We start from the raw sequence: 23,793 nt of genomic DNA on the forward strand, positions 1-23,793 counted from the left end.
AGCTAAAAGTATTTTAAAAAATAAGATAAATTCTATATTATACTTAGGTAACTTCGAATAGGTTGTAAGTTATACTTCACATTAGTTTTCTCCAAAACAAACTTAAAGTTTACAAAACAAAGTCGTGAGGCAAAATCAACACGTGTGATGTAAATAAACGGTATGAAATATTCACCGCCTACTATCAAAATTCAAAAGGCCTTGAATTTCTTTTGGGAGAAATCTAATCTGTAAACTCAAAAACATTCAAAAATCAAAAGCTTGGGCCAGCCCATGTAAAATTTATCGAAATAAAACATTAAAATCTGAAACAAAAGTTCAAAATCTGAAATTTAAGTCTAAAATCTAAATCTAAAATCTGAATCTGAAATCTGAATCTGAAATCTGAATCTGAAATCTGAATCTGAAATCTGAATCTGAAATCTGAATCTGAAATCTGAATCTGAAATCTGAATCTGAAATCTGAATCTGAAATCTGAATCTGAAATCTGAATCTGAAATCTGAATCTGAAATCTGAATCTGAAATCTGAATCTGAAATCTGAATCTGAAATCTGAATCTGAAATCTGAATCTGAAATCTGAATCTGAAATCTGAATCTGAAATCTGAATCTGAAATCTGAATCTGAAATCTGAATCTGAAATCTGAATCTGAAATCTGAATCTGAAATCTGAATCTGAAATCTGAATCTGAAATCTGAATCTGAAATCTGAATCTGAAATCTGAATCTGAAATCTGAATCTGAAATCTGAATCTGAAATCTGAATCTGAAATCTGAATCTGAAATCTGAATCTGAAATCTGAATCTGAAATCTGAATCTGAAATCTGAATCTGAAATCTGAATCTGAAATCTGAATCTGAAATCTGAATCTGAAATCTGAATCTGAAATCTGAATCTGAAATCTGAATCTGAAATCTGAATCTGAAATCTGAATCTGAAATCTGAATCTGAAATCTGAATCTGAAATCTGAATCTGAAATCTGAATCTGAAATCTGAATCTGAAATCTGAATCTGAAATCTGAATCTGAAATCTGAATCTGAAATCTGAATCTGAAATCTGAATCTGAAATCTGAATCTGAAATCTGAATCTGAAATCTGAATCTGAAATCTGAATCTGAAATCTGAATCTGAAATCTGAATCTGAAATCCGAATCTGAAAGCTGAATCTGAAATCTGAATCTGAAATCTGAATCTGAAATCTGAATCTGAAATCTGAATCTGAAATCTGAATCTGAAATCTGAATCTGAAATCTGAATCTGAAATCTGAATCTGAAATCTGAATCTGAAATCTGAATCTGAAATCTGAATCTGAAATCTGAATCTGAAATCTGAATCTGAAATCTGAATCTGAAATCTGAATCTGAAATCTGAATCTGAAATCTGAATCTGAAATCTGAATCTGAAATCTGAATCTGAAATCTGAATCTGAAATCTGAATCTGAAATCTGAATCTGAAATCTGAATCTGAAATCTGAATCTGAAATCTGAATCTGAAATCTGAATCTGAAATCTGAATCTGAAATCTGAATCTGAAATCTGAATCTGAAATCTGAATCTGAAATCTGAATCTGAAATCTGAATCTGAAATCTGAATCTGAAATCTGAATCTGAAATCTGAATCTGAAATCTGAATCTGAAATCTGAATCTGAAATCTGAATCTGAAATCTGAATCTGAAATCTGAATCTGAAATCTGAATCTGAAATCTGAATCTGAAATCTGAATCTGAAATCTGAATCTGAAATCTGAATCTGAAATCTGAATCTGAAATCTAAATCTGAAATCTGAATCTGAAATCTGAATCTGAAATCTGAATCTGAAATCTGAATCTGAAATCTGAATCTGAAATCTGAATCTGAAATCTGAATCTGAAATCTGAATCTGAAATCTGAATCTGAAATCTGAATCTGAAATCTGAATCTGAAATCTGAATCTGAAATCTGAATCTGAAATCTGAATCTGAAATCTGAATCTGAAATCTGAATCTGAAAACTGAATCTGAAATCTGAATCTGAAAACTGAATCTGAAATCTGAATCTGAAATCTGAATCTGAAATCTGAATCTGAAATCTGAATCTGAAATCTGAATCTGAAATCTGAATCTGAAATCTGAATCTGAAATCTGAATCTGAAATCTGAATCTGAAATCTGAATCTGAAATCTGAATCTGAAATCTGAATCTGAAATCTGAATCTGAAATCTGAATCTGAAATCTGAATCTGAAATCTGAATCTGAAATCTGAATCTGAAATCTGAATCTGAAATCTGAATCTGAAATCTGAATCTGAAATCTGAATCTGAAATCTGAATCTGAAATCTGAATCTGAAATCTGAATCTGAAATCTGAATCTGAAATCTGAATCTGAAATCTGAATCTGAAATCTGAATCTGAAATCTGAATCTGAAATCTGAATCTGAAATCTGAATCTGAAATCTGAATCTGAAATCTGAATCTGAAATCTGAATCTGAAATCTGAATCTGAAATCTGAATCTGAAATCTGAATCTGAAATCTGAATCTGAAATCTGAATCTGAAATCTGAATCTGAAATCTGAATCTGAAATCTGAATCTGAAATCTGAATCTGAAATCTGAATCTGAAATCTGAATCTGAAATCTGAATCTGAAATCTGAATCTGAAATCTGAATCTGAAATCTGAATCTGAAATCTGAATCTGAAATCTGAATCTGAAATCTGAATCTGAAATCTGAATCTGAAATCTGAATCTGAATTCTGAATCTGAAATCTGAATCTGAATCTGAATCTGAAATCTGAATCTGAAATCTGAATCTGAAATCTGAATCTGAAATCTGAATCTGAAATCTGAATCTGAAATCTGAATCTGAAATCTGAATCTGAAATCTGAATCTGAAATCTGAATCTGAAATCTGAATCTGAATCTGAAATCTGAAATCTGAATCTGAAATCTGAATCTGAAATCTGAATCTGAAATCTGAATCTGAAATCTGAATCTGAAATCTGAATCTGAAATCTGAATCTGAAATCTGAATCTGAAATCTGAATCTGAAATCTGAATCTGAAATCTGAATCTGAAATTTGAATCTGAAATCTGAATCTGAAATCTGAATCTGAAATCTGAATCTGAAATTTGAATCTGAAATCTGAATCTGAAATCTGAATCAGAAATCTGAATCTGAAATCTGAATTTGAAATCTGAATCTGAAATCTGAATCTGAAATCTGAATCTGAAATCTGAATCTGAAATCTGAATCTGAAATCTGAATCTGAAATCTGAATCTGAAATCTGAATCTGAAATCTGAATCTGAAATCTGAATCTGAAATCTGAATCTGAAATCTGAATCTGAAATCTGAATCTGAAATCTGAATCTGAAATCTGAATCTGAAATCTGAATCTGAAATCTGAATCTGAAATCTGAATCTGAAATCTGAATCTGAAATCTGAATCTGAAATCTGAATCTGAATCTGAATCTGAAATCTGAATCTTAAATCTGAATCTGAAATCTGAATCTGAAATCTGAATCTGAAATCTGAATCTGAAATCTGAATCTGAAATCTGAATCTGAAATCTGAATCTGAAATCTGAATCTGAAATCTGAATCTGAAATCTGAATCTGAAATCTGAATCTGAAATCTGAATCTGAAATCTGAATCTGAAATCTGAATCTGAAATCTGAATCTGAAATCTGAATCTGAATCTGAAATCTGAATCTGAAATCTGAATCTGAAATCTGAATCTGAAATCTGAATCTGAAATCTGAATCTGAAATCTGAATCTGAAATCTGAATCTGAAATCTGAATCTGAAATCTGAATCTGAAATCTGAATCTGAAATCTGAATCTGAAATCTGAATCTGAAATCTGAATCTGAAATCTGAATCTGAAATCTGAATCTGAAATCTGAATCTGAAATCTGAAATCTGAATCTGAAATCTGAATCTGAAATCTGAATCTGAAATCTGAATCTGAAATCTGAATCTGAAATCTGAATCTGAAATCTGAATCTGAAATCTGAATCTGAAATCTGAATCTGAAATCTGAAACTGAAATCTGAATCTGAAATCTGAATCTGAAATCTGAATCTGAAATCTGAATCTGAAATCTGAATCTGAAATCTGAATCTGAAATCTGAATCTGAAATCTGAATCTGAAATCTGAATCTGAAATCTGAATCTGAAATCTGAATCTGAAATCTGAATCTGAAATCTGAATCTGAAATCTGAATCTGAAATCTGAATCTGAAATCTGAATCTGAAATCTGAATCTGAAATCTGAATCTGAAATCTGAATCTGAAATCTGAATCTGAAATCTGAATCTGAAATCTGAATCTGAAATCTGAATCTGAAATCTGAATCTGAAATCTGAATCTGAAATCTGAATCTGAAATCTGAATCTGAAATCTGAATCTGAAATCTGAATCTGAAATCTGAATCTGAAATCTGAATCTGAAATCTGAATCTGAAATCTGAATCTGAAATCTGAATCTGAAATCTGAATCTGAAATCTGAATCTGAAATCTGAATCTGAAATCTGAATCTGAAATCTGAATCTGAAATCTGAATCTGAAATCTGAATCTGAAATCTGAATCTGAAATCTGAATCTGAAATCTGAATCTGAAATCTGAATCTGAAATCTGAATCTGAATCTGAATCTGAAATCTGAATCTGAAATCTGAATCTGAAATCTGAATCTGAAATCTGAATCTGAAATCTGAATCTGAAATCTGAATCTGAAATCTGAATCTGAAATCTGAATCTGAAATCTGAATCTGAAATCTGAATCTGAAATCTGAATCTGAAATCTGAATCTGAAATCTGAATCTGAAATCTGAATCTGAAATCTGAATCTGAAATCTGAATCTGAAATCTGAATCTGAAATCTGAATCTGAAATCTGAATCTGAAATCTGAATCTGAAATCTGAATCTGAAATCTGAATCTGAAATCTGAATCTGAAATCTGAATCTGAAATCTGAATCTGAAATCTGAATCTGAAATCTGAATCTGAAATCTGAATCTGAAATCTGAATCTGAAATCTGAATCTGAAATCTGAATCTGAAATCTGAATCTGAAATCTGAATCTGAAATCTGAATCTGAAATCTGAATCTGAAATCTGAATCTGAAATCTGAATCTGAAATCTGAATCTGAAATCTGAATCTGAAATCTGAATCTGAAATCTGAATCTGAAATCTGAATCTGAAATTTGAATCTGAAATCTGAATCTGAAATCTGAATCTGAAATCTGAATCTGAAATTTGAATCTGAAATCTGAATCAGAAATCTGAATCAGAAATCTGAATCTGAAATCTGAATTTGAAATCTGAATCTGAAATCTGAATCTGAAATCTGAATCTGAAATCTGAATCTGAAATCTGAATCTGAAATCTGAATCTGAAATCTGAATCTGAAATCTGAATCTGAAATCTGAATATGAAATCTGAATCTGAAATCTGAATCTGAAATCTGAATCTGAAATCTGAATCTGAAATCTGAATCTGAAATCTGAATCTGAAATCTGAATCTGAAATCTGAATCTGAAATCTGAATCTGAATCTGAATCTGAAATCTGAATCTGAAATCTGAATCTGAAATCTGAATCTGAAATCTGAATCTGAAATCTGAATCTGAAATCTGAATCTGAAATCTGAATCTGAAATCTGAATCTGAAATCTGAATCTGAAATCTGAATCTGAAATCTGAATCTGAAATCTGAATCTGAAATCTGAATCTGAAATCTGAATCTGAAATCTGAATCTGAAATCTGAATCTGAAATCTGAATCTGAAATCTGAATCTGAAATCTGAATCTGAATCTGAAATCTGAATCTGAAATCTGAATCTGAAATCTGAATCTGAAATCTGAATCTGAAATCTGAATCTGAAATCTGAATCTGAAATCTGAATCTGAAATCTGAATCTGAAATCTGAATCTGAAATCTGAATCTGAAATCTGAATCTGAAATCTGAATCTGAAATCTGAATCTGAAATCTGAATCTGAAATCTGAATCTGAAATCTGAATCTGAAATCTGAATCTGAAATCTGAATCTGAAATCTGAATCTGAAATCTGAAACTGAAATCTGAATCTGAAATCTGAATCTGAAATCTGAATCTGAAATCTGAATCTGAAATCTGAATCTGAAATCTGAATCTGAAATCTGAATCTGAAATCTGAATCTGAAATCTGAATCTGAAATCTGAATCTGAAATCTGAATCTGAAATCTGAATCTGAAATCTGAATCTGAAATCTGAATCTGAAATCTGAATCTGAAATCTGAATCTGAAATCTGAATCTGAAATCTGAATCTGAAATCTGAATCTGAAATCTGAATCTGAAATCTGAATCTGAAATCTGAATCTGAAATCTGAATCTGAAATCTGAATCTGAAATCTGAATCTGAAATCTGAATCTGAAATCTGAATCTGAAATCTGAATCTGAAATCTGAATCTGAAATCTGAATCTGAAATCTGAATCTGAAATCTGAATCTGAAATCTGAATCTGAAATCTGAATCTGAAATCTGAATCTGAAATCTGAATCTGAAATCTGAATCTGAAATCTGAATCTGAAATCTGAATCTGAAATCTGAATCTGAAATCTGAATCTGAAATCTGAATCTGAAATCTGAATCTGAAATCTGAATCTGAAATCTGAATCTGAAATCTGAATCTGAAATCTGAATCTGAAATCTGAATCTGAAATCTGAATCTGAAATCTGAATCTGAATCTGAAATCTGAATCTGAAATCTGAATCTGAAATCTGAATCTGAAATCTGAATCTGAAATCTGAATCTGAAATCTGAATCTGAAATCTGAATCTGAAATCTGAATCTGAAATCTGAATCTGAAATCTGAATCTGAAATCTGAATCTGAAATCTGAATCTGAAATCTGAATCTGAAATCTGAATCTGAAATCTGAATCTGAAATCTGAATCTGAAATCTGAATCTGAAATCTGAATCTGAAATCTGAATCTGAAATTGCTGTGTGGCAGCGGCCCAAAGAATACTGCCACTGGGATACTGGTCCATGTCGTACGAGGCGACTTATCCAGTACTTCTCAGATACGTTTATCTCATATTTCTGTCTATTGGAAATCAATGAGGCTGTATCTGGGCGGGGGAGAAAATAGGTCAAGGTCAATTATTGCATGCAGAGTTCAGAAGTTTTTCAAGTTCAAAACATTGGAAGGAAATGTTTTGAATCTGAATCAGTTTTAAATTCTTGCTAGTATTTTTTTACCTTTGTACGTATTTTCTCTCGAGAAGGGTATGCCAATAGTGCATATGTAGTACATGCATTTGCACAAGCTGTATTCTTCCATATTTTCTCGTTCTACCAATTTGGAATATGATTTTTCATTTAACAAATCTCTTTGCTCTCCGAATAACTCCGTTCAATAAAATCTCTTCACAAGTGTTCAAATGTGAATCGCAAACGCATCGCTTACGGTCCCATTGCTTTTGAAATCATAGAAGAATACTAGCAGACCTGGTAAGCTTCGTCTTACCATGTTAAACTTGGCGTCCATTTTCAATTTTTCCTAGTTTTTTTTACATTTCCCTTCTTTCGCTTTATTCGAATCGTCCCGCTTAATTCTATCAAAATTAAACCATAGAATTTTTACTCAACGGGTCTTTTAAAATCCAGTTTTTGTTACTTGTTCCTTAAATAACTGTATGTTGATAATATGTACATATGTTCCATTTGCTGTATTCTATTTAGTGATTTACTCCGTTTTGTTCGAGTTCACAATAAGATTAAAACCGAAATAAAAAGTATCTTATTCATTGGAATATATTGCTAATGAATCTTTGGAAAATTTTTGAAGTGTTTTCCGAATATTTTTCCTAACGCAGTGCTTTCAGCTCCCAATTAGCTTTGGGTGGTGTATTTTTAAGAGCTGAATAATTGAAACACATAAGAAAAGATTTTTTACTAACCATTTTCAAACAGCTTTTTATTCATCATCCTCATGCTTCAAAGCAGTTTGAATTAAAATCCATATTTTCACCAAAATCATTTCCAAAAAGTTTCGCCTGATACTTAAGTTATAGACTTTACACATTTACACAACTTAAAATGTTCCCAAACAGCATTTGTCATGGCATTAAATCTGACGATTTGGTGTACTGCAAATTCCTTTTTTTAATTCAAGCAAAAAATGCAAATTAGTTCATTTGATTTCATTTAGGATTATGTAATATTTTTAAGATTAATAACATTTCATTGAAAAGCAGATTTTTTAAAATTTAATAGATCGAAATGAAATAATCTGTTCAGGCTTTGATGGTTTCGTGAGTTCATTTCAAAAATGAAACATAGGAGCAAATGCAAACGAATATAACCACAGTTCAACTTTCATATTTTCTGAAAAAAATCATATTTTCAAAAAAAAAATTAGTTATGTTGACAAAAAGAAATATCGAAGTATACATTTGTTCCATTTATCGGGGCAAGTGATAACACATAGGTCTTTTTAAGATGCGTCAGTGAAAAGACTTTAAAATGAATTTAATACTTGTCTTGTTTGTCTGTTTTATCAATTATCATTGATATATACTAAGTTTTCTCCGGAATAAATTAATGCTTGGTACTTCAATTTTACTGAATGCTGTTCAACCAAAAGACCTTGATTTACAAAGACCTTTATAATAATTTTGAATATCCGCTTCAGACTCAACACTCGGGATATCCTTTCTGGCCATTTTGGAGATAAAATTCTTGAATTTTAGATGTTTCATTGCTGAATGGCGCGTTTTCACTTATTCCACCAAAGAAATTACATGAATTTATATTACTTTTAACACTTTCAGGTCATATTAAAAGTTCATCATAAAAATCTGCTGCCCCTGGAATATCAATCACAAAAAAACTTTTCAACAAAAAAGTGAATCAAAAGTCTCTTCTATGTAGCCAAAATATGTTAAAAAAAAACATACTTTTCATGTTAAGTTCGTACTTGAATTGTGTGTAAACAAACAGTAAACGTGTAAACAGTTTTTTGATGAATGATTTAAAAAAAAAGAGTTGAGTTTTTTTAATAAAGTTTTTTTTTGGGCCCAACAATTTTTAAATGAAGAATTAATGTATACACTTTTCGTAAAAGTTGAAAGTTTGCACTTGCTCTAGTCTACTTTCTTAATTGAAAATTCTTCCGGAAAATTCATATCCTCACTTTTTGTTATAGAAAAGTAGATTATTTTATTGATAACTTCAACTTACGTTTGCAAAAAATCAAAAAGTTCATTCGGCCTTTGAAATCTTCAATCCTATCTAATCTATTTCAAAGAACAGACTCTCGTTCAGTTAATGTGTCCAGCGTTCTAGGCGTATCGGATTATACGAAATTGAATGTAAAGCTTCCCAATTTCTAATTTTCAAACGTCCAAAAAGTGTCATTATTTTATATTTATCATTACCAAATTCATATCTTTTGGACAACAATTTACTACTTAAATTAACACGAATTAAAAATGGTTTTAATATTTGAAATCGTTTATATGGTTTTGATTCGATCGATAAAATATCAATCCGTTTCACATCTAGGCGTCATTTATTACCATGTGCTGTGTACAAATAAGCAAAGAAAAAAACACATCTAGGTTGCAGATCACCCCCACGTGCATAAGACATATAGGTACTTGGTTGAGAAACAGGCGCCTAATTTTTAAAATTTTCCAGCGATCAATGAACAGTATGCTTTGGTTACTATTATCTTGCAACGACGTTTGCTAGCGACGCCTCGTCCATGGAGACGAAAAACCCCTCGAAGAAAAGAAAATCTCTAAAAATGGATGCCTGACTTTTCAATTTCAGATTTTGGCAAAACAAATATTATATGTTTTATTCGATCAGCAAAGTGTCAACCTGAGTCACATCTAGGCGTCATTCATAACCATGTGAGCTAGGAATCAAGAACAAAAAAAAAAAAATCACATCAAGGCATCATATCGCCACCACTTGCATTGAAAATATGCTTGGTTGAGAAATACGCGCCAATTATTTTCTCACTGATCAGTATGCTATGCCATAGTTACTATCTTTTAACGAAGTCAGGTCGCGACGCCTCGACCTTGGAGACGAAAAACAAACCACCCAAAGGAAAAAAATCTCGAAAAAATGGTAGCCATGACTTTCATTTCATTCAAAAAACTACAAATTTAATAATTACGGACAATTGATGCGACTTTGTGTTGTTTTTATTCGATATAAACCGATTCGCATGGCTACAGAATATTCTAAAAATAATTTCATTCGAATCGTTTGGGTCATTTCGGAGGAGTAGTACTACAAACACCGTTACAAGAGAATTTTATATAATAGATGATCTAAATTACATCAGTTATATCTGTTACGTCAAGCGCAAAACTAGTGTATTTTCCTTATAATGGACAAGTATTCAGTCCCTTCTATCTTTGGATTGGTAACAGAATTTTGTGGAGGATTTACCTCCGTTCATATAAAGATATTTAATTTTTGAAATTGCGTCATGGTTATTCAATCATTGAAGCCGTACAAATATCGATTCCGTGGAAAAAAAAATTTAAAAAAAATTTAAAAAAAAAATTCTTTTAGGTTGCCAAAAGGCCTCAATATTCCCTATTAAATCAAGTTTTTGATCAAAACTTGTATCGCATGTCGACAGTCATATCTGTTTCACACTTCTCTCGTATTGACACATGTTCCCTTAGCTTTAGTATGGTTATAGTGTAAAGAAGAGTCAAAGCTCCTTTAATATCGTACTCTGATATTTCGTATCATACGTCAATCCTGGTTCTGGAATCCACTGCTACAGCTTCGTGCAGTGTTAATATCGCTTGTTTCAAATTTGGCGTCACAGAAGCTCATTGTAGTCGTCTAACCAGAGCGCTAACTGGTCAGTTAAATAAAAATATATAAAATCAAGACTTTGTGTTCTGAATCTCCTGTATGGTTAAGCTATGATTCAGAGGTACTATTGTACCTATATTTACCTTCCACTTAGTGTGTACATGTCCCTCTTTTGCCCGACTTCATTTTTTTTTAATGTATGTCAGAATTTAACAAAGGATGTTAAAAAAAGTCCTTATTTCCAATACTTTGATTGAAAAAAGCTTCATTGCTTAAAAATCCCTATGTGGACAGGCTAAATGCCAATTATAAAATCGTTTATTTGCCCTCATTGTAGCATCCTGGTTAGAACATTTTCTGATCATTGTAAACTCAAATCTCCTGAATTTTGTAGTTGTGAATCAATATTGTATGATTCTTTTAGCTCATATATGCCTGTTTTTCGATTGCTAGAAAGCTTTTATGTACTCCCGCCTATCCTGATATAAGTGTATCTCATTCTAAGAATTTAAACTAAAATAACAATCTGTCATTTTTCACCCAATGTGGTTATAAGCTTCAATGATTCAAAATTCCTACGTGGATCGGCTTTATGCCCTAAATATTTATTTATTTTCTAATCCTTTTATGGTTTTTAGGTTTCTCAGGTATATGATGAAATCTGTAAAAAAAAGGCTAGGCACAATTTTCCCGTTTGTTTGGATAACGTGCCGCTATCAAGCCTACCCCTTTTCTGATACCTGATACCTGAATCTGAAATCTGAATCTGAAATCTGAATCTGAATCTGAAATCTGAATCTGAAATCTGAATCTGAAATCTGAATCTGAAATCTGAATCTGAAATCTGAATCTGAAATCTGAATCTGAAATCTGAATCTGAAATCTGAATCTGAAATCTGAATCTGAAATCTGAATCTGAAATCTGAATCTGAAATCTGAATCTGAAATCTGAATCTGAAATCTGAATCTGAAATCTGAATCTGAAATCTGAATCTGAAATCTGAATCTGAAATCTGAATCTGAAATCTGAATCTGAAATCTGAATCTGAAATCTGAATCTGAAATCTGAATCTGAAATCTGAATCTGAAATCTGAATCTGAAATCTGAATCTGAATCTGAAATCTGAATCTGAAATCTGAATCTGAAATCTGAATCTGAAATCTGAATCTGAAATCTGAATCTGAAATCTGAATCTGAAATCTGAATCTGAAATCTGAATCTGAAATCTGAATCTGAAATCTGAATCTGAAATCTGAATCTGAAATCTGAAATCTGAATCTGAAATCTGAATCTGAAATCTGAATCTGAAATCTGAATCTGAAATCTGAATCTGAAATCTGAATCTGAAATCTGAATCTGAAATCTGAATCTGAAATCTGAATCTGAAATCTGAATCTGAAATCTGAATCTGAAATCTGAATCTGAAATCTGAATCTGAAATCTGAATCTGACATCTGAATCTGAAATCTGAATCTGAAATCTGAATATGAAATCTGAATCTGAAATCTGAATCTGAAATCTGAATCTGAAATCTGAATCTGAAATCTGAATCTGAAATCTGAATCTGAAATCTGAATCTGAAATCTGAATCTGAAATCTGAATCTGAAATCTGAATCTGAAATCTGAATCTGAAATCTGAATCTGAAATCTGAATCTGAAATCTGAATCTGAAATCTGAATCTGAAATCTGAATCTGAAATCTGAATCTGAAATCTGAATCTGAAATCTGAATCTGAATCTGAAATCTGAAATCTGAATCTGAAATCTGAATCTGAAATCTGAATCTGAAATCTGAATCTGAAATCTGAATCTGAAATCTGAATCTGAAATCTGAATCTGAAATCTGAATCTGAAATCTGAATCTGAAATCTGAATCTGAAATCTGAATCTGAAATCTGAATCTGAAATCTGAATCTGAAATCTGAATCTGAAATCTGAATCTGAAATCTGAATCTGAAATCTGAATCTGAAATCTGAATCTGAAATCTGAATCTGACATCTGAATCTGAAATCTGAATCTGAAATCTGAATATGAAATCTGAATCTGAAATCTGAATCTGAAATCTGAATCTGAAATCTGAATCTGAAATCTGAATCTGAAATCTGAATCTGAAATCTGAATCTGAAATCTGAATCTGAAATCTGAATCTGAAATCTGAATCTGAAATCTGAATCTGAAATCTGAATCTGAAATCTGAATCTGAAATCTGAATCTGAAATCTTAATCTGAAATCTGAATCTGAAATCTGAATTTGTAATTTATAACTGATATATCAATCTGATTGAACTTATAATTTTTAATTTTAATTTTAACCGGTTTTTTTTCTAATTTAAATCATGAAATGTTTTTTTTTCATTTTTTTGTTTATCTGCATAGGAAAAAATCATCAAATATTGGTCGAATTAGGTTTAAAATGAAAGCAATCACGAGCATCCTGTGCCAGACAGTTTGGTGTGAAAAATGTGCATCATTTATTCTTCTTCCTCTTTCAAGTCCGATCGCTCCAGATACAGAAGCAGCATCCGGAACAATAAGGAAGGATCCTCGTTTAGCGCCCCTCGCTTTGATGTAGGGATCAAAAACGTCTTCTGTCGGTCTACTCTTTAATCGGAGAAAATTGGAAGAAAAGACAAACAATGCACCGAATATCGAGCAACTCAAAGGAGAACCCAAGAATAGGAACGATAAGAGAAAAATCAAAATTTACACATTCGATACCTCCGGGGGAAAATTTAACGGTAAAATCAGGTAAATTGTTTCTATTATGCTGCGAAGAATTGCGTGCAGATTTTCGGATTGGCCTAGGCACTTTTGTACGTATATGGCAGCTAATGGCGGTTATGGGAGGAAATTTTTCCCGAATTGATTTATGCAAGACGTTTGCCCGAACCCGAAAAAAACGGCGAATAAATGAACGACGAGGGATGATGCAATTGTGCTTGATGCAAACTCTGGGAAGCAAAATAGATTGTGCTTTGCTATGCTCAAGCCCTCCACTTTTTTCGGCTAATAAATTGCATCCAGATTTGCAAGACAAAGCCGTGAGGGTTGAAGAAAATATGTATGTGCTTTGCTTCCTTCCTTCCTTCCTTCCTACCGGAAGGGATCCCCAAAAGCTGACAAAAAGGTTTCTTGGGTGAGAAAATTATGATACTTTAGAAACATCTTCTTGATGAGTTCGACTTATTCATAGACCTTGTATATGCTGAATGTTTGTTGCTGTTTTGAGAAGGTATTGATCACTACCCAGTTTTCGGTTTAGAGCACGGTGAGTATTGATAAATAACTTGTGATCACGTTAAAACGAAAAAAATTGACGGTCGCTATAGAATGAGATAATCATAACTGTGTGTCAACCACGTGTTTTTAAAAGCTGGGGGACGCTTACATTTTCAAACGCGATCCTAATAATATCTCTGCTCTCAAATCCGAAGATTGAAGAAATCATATTGAAGAAAACATTCTCGCATTTTTTCTATATTATGAGTATTGGTCAAATCAAGTGAAAAAAGTGCTCAAGTTCGTTGAGCCACTAATGCAAGGTCTTCTGAGGAAAGGATTGAGCAGTACTAATCTTTGTGGCCAAGTTAAATTGGTTGTCAGCATCTTTCAAATATTGAAAAATTTCTACTGCTGCTCCTTCTGACGCTTCCACGTCCACTGGACAGTCAGAATCTGAATCACACATGACTTGAATGAAAACGATGACACCTGCGATCTGCGACAAGAGACATGAGACATGAGACATGAGACATGAGACATGAGACATGAGACATGAGACATGAGACATGGGACATGAGACATGAGACATGGGACATGAGACATGAGACATGAGACATGAGACATGAGACATGAGACATGAGACATGAGACATGAGACATGAGACATGAGACATGAGACATGAGACATGAGACATGAGACATGAGACATGAGACATGAGACATGAGACATGAGACATGAGACATGAGACATGAGACATGAGACATGAGACATGAGACATGAGACATGAGACATGAGACATGAGACATGAGACATGAGACATGAGACATGAGACATGAGACATGAGACATGAGACATGAGACATGAGACATGAGACATGAGACATGAGACATGAGACATGAGACATGAGACATGAGACATGAGACATGAGACATGAGACATGAGACATGAGACATGAGACATGAGACATGAGACATGAGACATGAGACATGAGACATGAGACATGAGACATGAGACATGAGACATGAGACATGAGACATGAGACATGAGACATGAGACATGAGACATGAGACATGAGACATGAGACATGAGACATGAGACATGAGACATGAGACATGAGACATGAGACATGAGACATGAGACATGAGACATGAGACATGAGACATGAGACATGAGACATGAGACATGAGACATGAGACATGAGACATGAGACATGAGACATGAGACATGAGACATGAGACATGAGACATGAGACATGAGACATGAGACATGAGACATGAGACATGAGACATGAGACATGAGACATGAGACATGAGACATGAGACATGAGACATGAGACATGAGACATGAGACATGAGACATGAGACATGAGACATGAGACATGAGACATGAGACATGAGACATGAGACATGAGACATGAGACATGAGACATGAGACATGAGACATGAGACATGAGACATGAGACATGAGACATGAGACATGAGACATGGGGATTTTTTTTTATTATCTGACAATTTGCGCCGGGGATCTTCAGATTTTCCCCAAAATTGAAAATTTGGTTCATTTTTGCGACATAAAAACACATGTATTTTTTCAGATTTCTAACATTTTTATTTTTTGAGTTAGCTTCGGTTAGATTTTTTTGTAAATAAAAAATAACCATTTTTCAAAGCTACATAACTCTGTTGTTTCTCAACGGAAATTATAAAATAGCACATCAAAATGCATTGAAATTTTACCAGCTTTCCAAATAGAATAGTTGAAAAAAATTAATTGACCTTCAACATGAAAAGTTGTAAAAAAACTTTAAATGGCGTATAAAAGTACCGTCTGCACCACCGAATATTTTGCAAAAAATACCATTGTGTAGCTCGATTCATGATGCAACTTTCATCTGAAGACACCAAAGTGGGCCATTAACACCTTGAAGAGTTATGAAAGAAATAATGACAATAAATCTCTTTTTTTGCATCGAAGACAAACAATGGTCGAACAACTGCACTCACATATGGAGATAGCAAGCACTTCTAACAACATGGAAACAAAAGAACTTACCAAAGCAGGTAAAAAACACTACTTTTTCGTGCTTTGTAGAGTGTTTGCAGCAAAACTGACTTTAAATTTTAACCAAAATTCTGAGTATCGTATTGTTTAAGTGATATAACTAATAATGGGAATGTTGCTTTTACAACCTGGTCAAATACTATATAACTTATTAATTTTTCGATCAAAGATCATTGTGAAGCATAATCAATGCCAATAGTAGAAGGTTCAGTCCCTGTGTTTGGAATCACAAAAATGTGATTAAAAAAATGAAATATAGGCGTGCTTTACACAGTTTTTATATCGGGAGCTAAGCACTGGACACCAAAATCCTTTCCCATTGATCAAAAAAGTATGAGAAAGTGGCACAAATGTTGTAGAAATAATCAAAGAGCTCAGTATGGCCAGCCCAGGCTGTAAAATGATGAAAATATGATACTTTTACCGTATTCGTTTTCTACATTCGCCCAGTTTTGAGGTTTACTAACTAGAACGAACATAATTCGTCGTCAGTGTTTTGCTACCTCGATCGCTCACACACGAATCTTCAGTGTTCCACCGTCCATTTTAAATCAAATCTGGGGAATTACGGATGCAAAACTTAGCGCATAAACTTCTAAAAATGACAGTAAAATGTGCATAACTTGTTGTGACCTGGTGCAAAACTGGGTATAATCGAATACGTTATTAGATTTTTGGATATAACATGAAGTCAGTTAAGCTGCAACAATCTACCGCCCCTTCTTTCATAACAGTCCCATATACAAAAATAAGCAAGCGAGACAATCAGCTTTTTCTGTTTTGGAATATATTTTTACATTGTGACCACCACTTTCAGCATAAACGAAAATCGTTTCTAGGTTGTCATAATAAATCTTTAGGCCTGAAGTTTTCGAAATTGGGTTATTGGTAAGGTCGAGAGAACCATTTTCATTCATTATGGGACTGTTAATCGACCATACTTGAAGCCTTTTTCGAATCTACTAGCATAACAGTCCCATACAAAATATATTTTTCTCACCAAGCTACTTTCTAAGACTTGAATTTGATCATTTTTGAACTTCTAAATGCAATTGTCAGAGAAAGAAACATACTTTTGCAAAAAAATATCATGAATTCCACATTGTAAGTTGAATCTTTTTACGATTTTTGATTGCATCCGATAGTTTTTCGCTCAGGAAGTCATTCCTAAGATAGTCAGACCTGCCTTCGAAAACTAGTGTGCATCATTCGACATCAAGTGAGTTAAAAAAAAAGTTTAAATGATTCAAAGCAAAATAAACCAAAGACTATTTCGCCGAAAGAAACATTGAAAAGTAACCAAATCCGTGGTATTTCACATATGGCACTGTTATTCAGGTATATTTCATATAGGACAGCCACGAATTGATATTTTTTTTTCGAAATTTCTAGAACAAAACCTCTTTTTTTAGTCTTTTATGTTGAAGCCTTATGTTGACCTAAAATGACGAAAATTCATATGGGACTGTTATGCGAGTAGGGGCAGTCTGAAAAGGACGAAAAAATAGTGTTTTTTACCAACTTTGATAAGTTCTTTTGTTTCCATGTTGTTAGAAGTCTTTGCTATCTTCATATGTGAGTGCAGTTGTTCGACCATTGTTTGTTTTCCATGCAAAAAAAGAGATTTATTGTCATTATTTCTTTCATAACTCTTCAAGGTATTAATGGCCCACTTTGGTGTCTTCAGATGAAAGTTGCATCATGAATCGAGCTACACAATGGTATTTTTTGCAAAATATTCGGTGGTGCAGACGGTACTTTTAGACGCCATTTAAAGTTTATTTACAACTTTTCATGTTATAGGTCATTATTTAATTTTTTTCAACTATTCTATTTGGAAAGCTGGTAAAATTTCAATGCATTTTGATGTGCTATTTTATAATTTCCGTTGAGAAACAACAGAGTTATGTAGCTTTGAAAAATGGTGTTTTTTTATTTACAAAAAAATCTAACCGAAGCTAACTTAAAAAATAAAAATGTTAGAAATCTGAAAAAACACATGTGTTTTTAAGTCGCAAAAATGAACCAAATTTTCAATTTTGGGGAAAATCTGAAGACCCCCGGCGCAAACCCGTCAGATAATAAAAAAAAATCCCCTGTACTGTCCCAAGCAAACTAGTTCCAGGGATGGCGACGGCGACGTTCAAAGTATATCATCGCAGGCGATTTGAATGCTCGACATGAGATCTGGGGCAACCTTCGGCGGAATCAGAATGGTATCATCTTGGCGGAAGACTTCGGAACTGGACATTACAATATCATTGCTCCCGATAATCCAACCAGGATTTCCAGGTCGGCTGTCCACTCCATCCTGGACATATTCTTGACCAAAATGTCCTCTCCATCAACTCCCATCGTCTTCGAAGAGTTATCTTCCGACCACTATCCTGTACTAATGGAACTTGGGGCGCGGGTCGGAATGTTGAACCAACAATCACGGCGCAATTATCATCGTGCCAACTGGCCTGAATTCCAACGTCAAGTCGAAACCAACATCAACATCGTACAGGCTTTGGAACTTCCAGCAGATGTGGACCTGGCGCTGGAATCCCTTCAGCAAGCTATTGAGGCAGCCCGTAACAGAACAGTCCCGGCCGACCTAGTTCAGGTGAGTACCTCTCTCCAAATCGATAGCACCACTAAACACCTAATCCGATTGAGGAATATCTATCGACGTCAGTACCAGCGTACTGGTGACCTAAATAAAAAGCTCACGATGAAAAAAATATCCAGAGTTATCCAGAAGAGGATCATAGTCCTCCGGAATAGAGATTTCCAACAGAAACTTCGACAAATGCCCCATTGCTCGAAACCATTTTGGAAGTTAACTAAAATCCTCAAAAAGAAGTCCAAACCTGTGCCTCCTTTAGTCTCCCCGGGAGACTTGGGTGATCATGGTCTGTTGATATCGCCCCAAGAAAAAGTGAATGCGTTGGGTCAGCAGTTTGTGTCATCTCATAATTTGAAGTTTTTGAAGGTGTCGCTACCGTTAATAGTTCTTCCAGCATCATTTCCGACGAGTCTCAAATCACAGCGGAGGAGTTGATGGCTATTGTGAAAGTGTCCAAAAACATGAAGGCCCCCGGTTTCGATAATACCTTCAACATTGAGCTCAAGCACCTAGGCCCTAATACTTTTGCCTTTATAGCCAAAATATTTAACCGTTGCTTGAAACTAAGCTATTTCCCCACAGTTTGGAAGATAGCTAAAGTCATCCCCGTGCTTAAACCGGGTAAAGACCCTTCTGTTCCCAAGAGCTATCGACCTATTAGTTTGCTTTCGTCTCTTTCCAAACTCTTCGAAAAATCAGTGCAAAATCGTATATTGTCGTTCGCTGACACACACAACATTTTTCCTGAAGAACAGTTTGGATTTCGTAAAGGATGGTCCACAATCCACCAACTCACCCGAGTTCATAATACCATCCAGCGAAACCGGTCTGTATCCAAAACAACGGCAATGGCCTTATTGGACATTGAAAAGGCATACGATAATGTTTGGCACGATGGGCTTTTGTTCAAACTGCAGCGATTCGGTTTCCCAATGTATCTCATCAAGATAATTAAAAACTATCTATCTGGTCGAGCGTTCCGTGTTTTCCTGAATGGTGCGTGCTCTGATCAATATAACATCGTGGCCGGTGTTCCGCAAGGAAGTATCCTAGGACCCATACTCTACAATATATACACTGCTGACGTCCCTCAGCTCCCTGGAGGTGGGGTGTTGTCCCAGTTTGCTGATGACACCGCTATAATGTATAAGGGTAGCATTGTCCGAACTGTAGCATGCAGTTTGCAGAGTGGTCTAGACACTTTAACGGAATATTACCGAAGCTGGAAAATAATAATTAACGCAGCCAAAACTCAAACAATCTTGTTTCCGCACTCTAGATCACCTAAACTTGTCCCTGCCAACAACGTTAAAATTCGGTTTGGTGACTCTGCTATTGATTGGTCCTCCGAAGTAATATATCTATTAATCTTTATCATTAATATCATTAATATTTACAAAGATGAGATGCAAATAAGCAAAGCACTTGATATGTAAATCATTGGTAGAAGCAAAATGAAAAATGAAATAAAATATATTTAATGTAAAAAAAACTAAAGCGAGTAAACAACTCGTTCGAATGTAAACAAATTATATTGTACACCTTGCTCAACTCCTATCGTTCCGACCATGGTAGTTATCATGAGTCATGCGCTTCAAAAACTTTTGGAAATTCACCTTCGAAACTAAATTCCGGACCAAATCTTACTTCTATGCCTCTTGCCCATCTTACCTTGTTGAAATTCTTTTGCTTTACTCCCGGCTAGCAATGGGGGAGGAAACACAAATTACTAAAACATACATAAAACTACGCCACAAAACAAAACCAAAACAAATTTGTTGCTTATTATCTATTTCAATCAAAATTCTGCTTATTTTTTCAGACCGCATTCTTCTGCGATTTCCTTCTTCTTCTCCTCCCGCTCATCATCCTTCTCTTCTTCTTCCATTCTGCTTCTACTCTTCTTCTTCTTCCATCCCGCCTCTTCTCTTCTTCTTTCTTTACTGCTTCTTCCACTTTCTGCTCATTATTCTTCTTCTCACTTCACTGCAGCTTCTTCTTTTTCTTCTGACTAGCGCTAGTACTTACATGTTATTATTCTTCTTCACCTTTTCCTAACAGCGACCCATGTTGTCATCAGATGACCGAAGCAGCTTCCGCTTCTGGTGGGATACGGCACCAGTTCTCAGGCGTAACAACTTTCGGCTCCGGCAAAAAGACCCCTATTCGGGGTCTAGCCGCACCTGAATGCTGGTCGCCAGAGCTGCTGCTAGCCACAATCACAACACCAGATATTTCCAACGATGATAATTTACGGTTGGGCTCCAACTTGCAAACTGTGGTCGAGTAGATGTCGGCTCTCCGTTCCTAGAAAAGTTCACCGGGTTGTACTGGACGACGTAATGCTCTGGTTTCGTCTGGATATTTGCTTTTGCGTCCACCAGGAGTTCCCGATCAATCGTGGCGGCACTTCACAGAACGACTGACGATGCGGCAAGTTTTGGGTCAGCTTTAGGTAACAGCCTCGGTGATATTCTTCGGCAGGCAACAGCAGCAGCACACTCGGAAAAAACGCGATGGCGACTAGCAAATCACGGTACGAAAAAGATGAGTTGTGGGTTTTCTAGTTTGCTTTGCTCTTCTTCTGTTTTGTTTACACTAAATTCCAGCTGTAAACAGAGCTGGGCGATGATGACGGGTACACGCAGATAATAATTTAGCAACAAATACGTTAAACAAACTCAAATGCTACAACCTATTTCCTCGACCATTACTGGGATGCTCCTCGCATCCTCTGGCTGAAAGAAAACCGCACATCCGCCATCTCTGGCTCCATCACTGCTTGTCATCTTGGCAGCACCAGTGCCTGGAATAACAGAACACCACCAGCTCCTACCAGAGCATCCGGACCGTTTTCTTCCAAGATTTCTCCCAGCCGTTTCCAATATCTTCCACCATCTTCCTTCTTTTTTTTTTTGCTTAAGTCAGAATGGTTTGGTACTTTAATCTGTTCGTGTGTTCCATTTAATCTGATGTTTCGCTTAATCAAACAAACTAGTTTATTAACTCGTACCATTTCATAATCGCATAACTAATGCCGATACGGCGAGTTTCCCATAAGCTACAATTAAAAAAAAAATTACCGACAGAACGTGTGAAAAAATCCTTCTTATTTTGATCCCGTAATAAATGAAATTTGATCTGCTTTCAAGTTTTTAGTCTTGAGGAATAATATAAAATATAAATTGTAAGCTCGCATCCATTTGAGATTTAGATATGCTTTTCGTAGCGTTGCTATTCAGTGGTAAGCCGAGTAGGAGGTTATCTTTTTTTTTCGTTTAACTATTTTGCGAATGCTTTTCAGTGGTTGTTCGGCTGCATGGGTGGGATTTCCAAGAAATCTTCGCGGAACGTTCGAATGAAGACAAGCAGATTTTCGAACAACACTTCTACTACGATGAGGAAGGACGCGTTTTTCGGAAAGAAGGTGATCGTGACCCACCTGATCAACCGGACACGACCGATTTTTGGCTTGCGGAGAACTTTATCGTCGATGATGAAGGCCGAATCTACCCGATAGCTGATGACTTCGATAAAGGACCGCCATTTGACGCCGAAAGGGATACCGTTTTTCGTTTGTATACGAAAGATAACTTGGATCATGAAATCCTGAAATTGGACGAAGAGGACTCGATCGTATCATCGAGATTTAACGTTAGTCACCCGACCAAATTTACTATCCACGGGTTCCAGAGTTCCGGAGACCATCCGATGAACACTGTGATCCGAAAGCAGTACTTTGCCCTGGGGGAGTTCAATGTCTTTGTTGTGGATTGGAGCGCCGGTTCAGGTCAGGATCTTGCATCGTACTTCAGTGTACGTCAACGAGTTTCAGCAGTTGGTAAAGCCATTTCGCGGTTCATCGATAAACTCGTTCAAGCTACCGAGGTATCACTGAGCGAGATCAGTCTCATTGGGTTCAGCTTAGGGGCTCACATTGCAGGGAATGCCGGCAAGGCTCAGTCGGGTCGCATCAAAACAATCATCGGTCTGGACCCGGCAGGACCTTTGTTTAGCGAAAAGGATAAGGACATTCTATCCAGTCAGGACGCCCAATACGTTGAAGTGCTTCACACCAGTGTATTTGGGTTCAGCAATCCAATCGGGACGTCGGATTTTTACGCCAACGGAGGCGTTTTCTCTCAACCGGGCTGCTTCTTGACGGGAGACGTTGGTTGTTCACATGGGCGGGCTTTCTATTATTTCGCGGAATCGCTGACAAGTGAAAGCGGATTTTGGGCTCAAAAATGTTCGAAGGTGTTCGAGGTGAACCTTTTCGATGTAAAGTGTGAGTCTTTGGAAGGCGACCCAAAAGAGACGATGGGCCGTGAACCCCCTAATACGGAAAACGAAGTGACCGGTCCATATCAGTTCAACACTCATTCGGATGCACCGTTTGCCCAAGGTCAATAAGTAAGGCTCCGAATAAGGAACGTCAACCAAACAGTTTGTTAATTTTCATTCAAAACAGTTTTCCCTAAAGTGGTCTTAAAAATCATACAAAATTACAAAAATATGAACAACATAAGTAAATGAGCGAGGAACCAAAACGTATTGCTAAAAATTCTTCATAGACATGTGATAGTGAAAGTGAAAATTCCAATTTCCTTTTGTTTTCTTTTATTTCCCAGGCTTTGATTTGTTTCTGATTTTGTTACCTAATGTATCCGAAAAAAAAGACAACGAATCCCACAGAAATCAATTCATTTGAGATCTTCAGGTCTACTCTATTTCACGATCATTTCGCATGACAAAACCCTTCTCAAAACATCCCACCCAGGGAAAGCGCCTTCAGTCCTGGTACAAAGTGAGAAAAAGGATACACCTCTTTCCAGCGTGTCGGTAAGGTATTATTTTCATTTCTTTTTTTGGCTGCCAACAAGCACTGATCCCGTTTTGCTCCTCGTTCCTGGTTCCCAATCCAAATCCATCGAACGATGCCAATGTACCGTTTTATGGTGCATGCATAATTTAGTTTCAAAGCTCGCTCGTTTGCACCCGAAATTGGTTCAATCGTTCTTACATCTCGATGCGGTGAGAAGGATCACGTTTGCTTCCTCAGGTACCTACCTTA

At 35.2% G+C, this 23,793-nt stretch overlaps 1 protein-coding gene across 1 annotated transcript; it reads left to right on the plus strand.

The window, feature by feature from the left end:
• The first annotated feature begins 21,935 nt into the window (after window positions 1-21,935).
• LOC129743393 (phospholipase A1-like) lies at window positions 21,936-23,430 on the plus strand. The gene is made up of 2 exons (XM_055735389.1): window positions 21,936-21,963; window positions 22,024-23,430. The coding sequence occupies exons 1-2, from the start codon at window positions 21,936-21,938 to the stop codon at window positions 23,130-23,132; spliced, it is 1,137 nt and encodes a 378-aa protein (XP_055591364.1). The 3' UTR covers window positions 23,133-23,430.
• The last annotated feature ends 363 nt before the right edge of the window (window positions 23,431-23,793 follow it).

This window comes from Uranotaenia lowii, chromosome 2 (assembly GCF_029784155.1).
Source record: "Uranotaenia lowii strain MFRU-FL chromosome 2, ASM2978415v1, whole genome shotgun sequence".
In the NCBI taxonomy this organism is placed as follows: Eukaryota; Metazoa; Arthropoda; class Insecta; order Diptera; family Culicidae; genus Uranotaenia; species Uranotaenia lowii.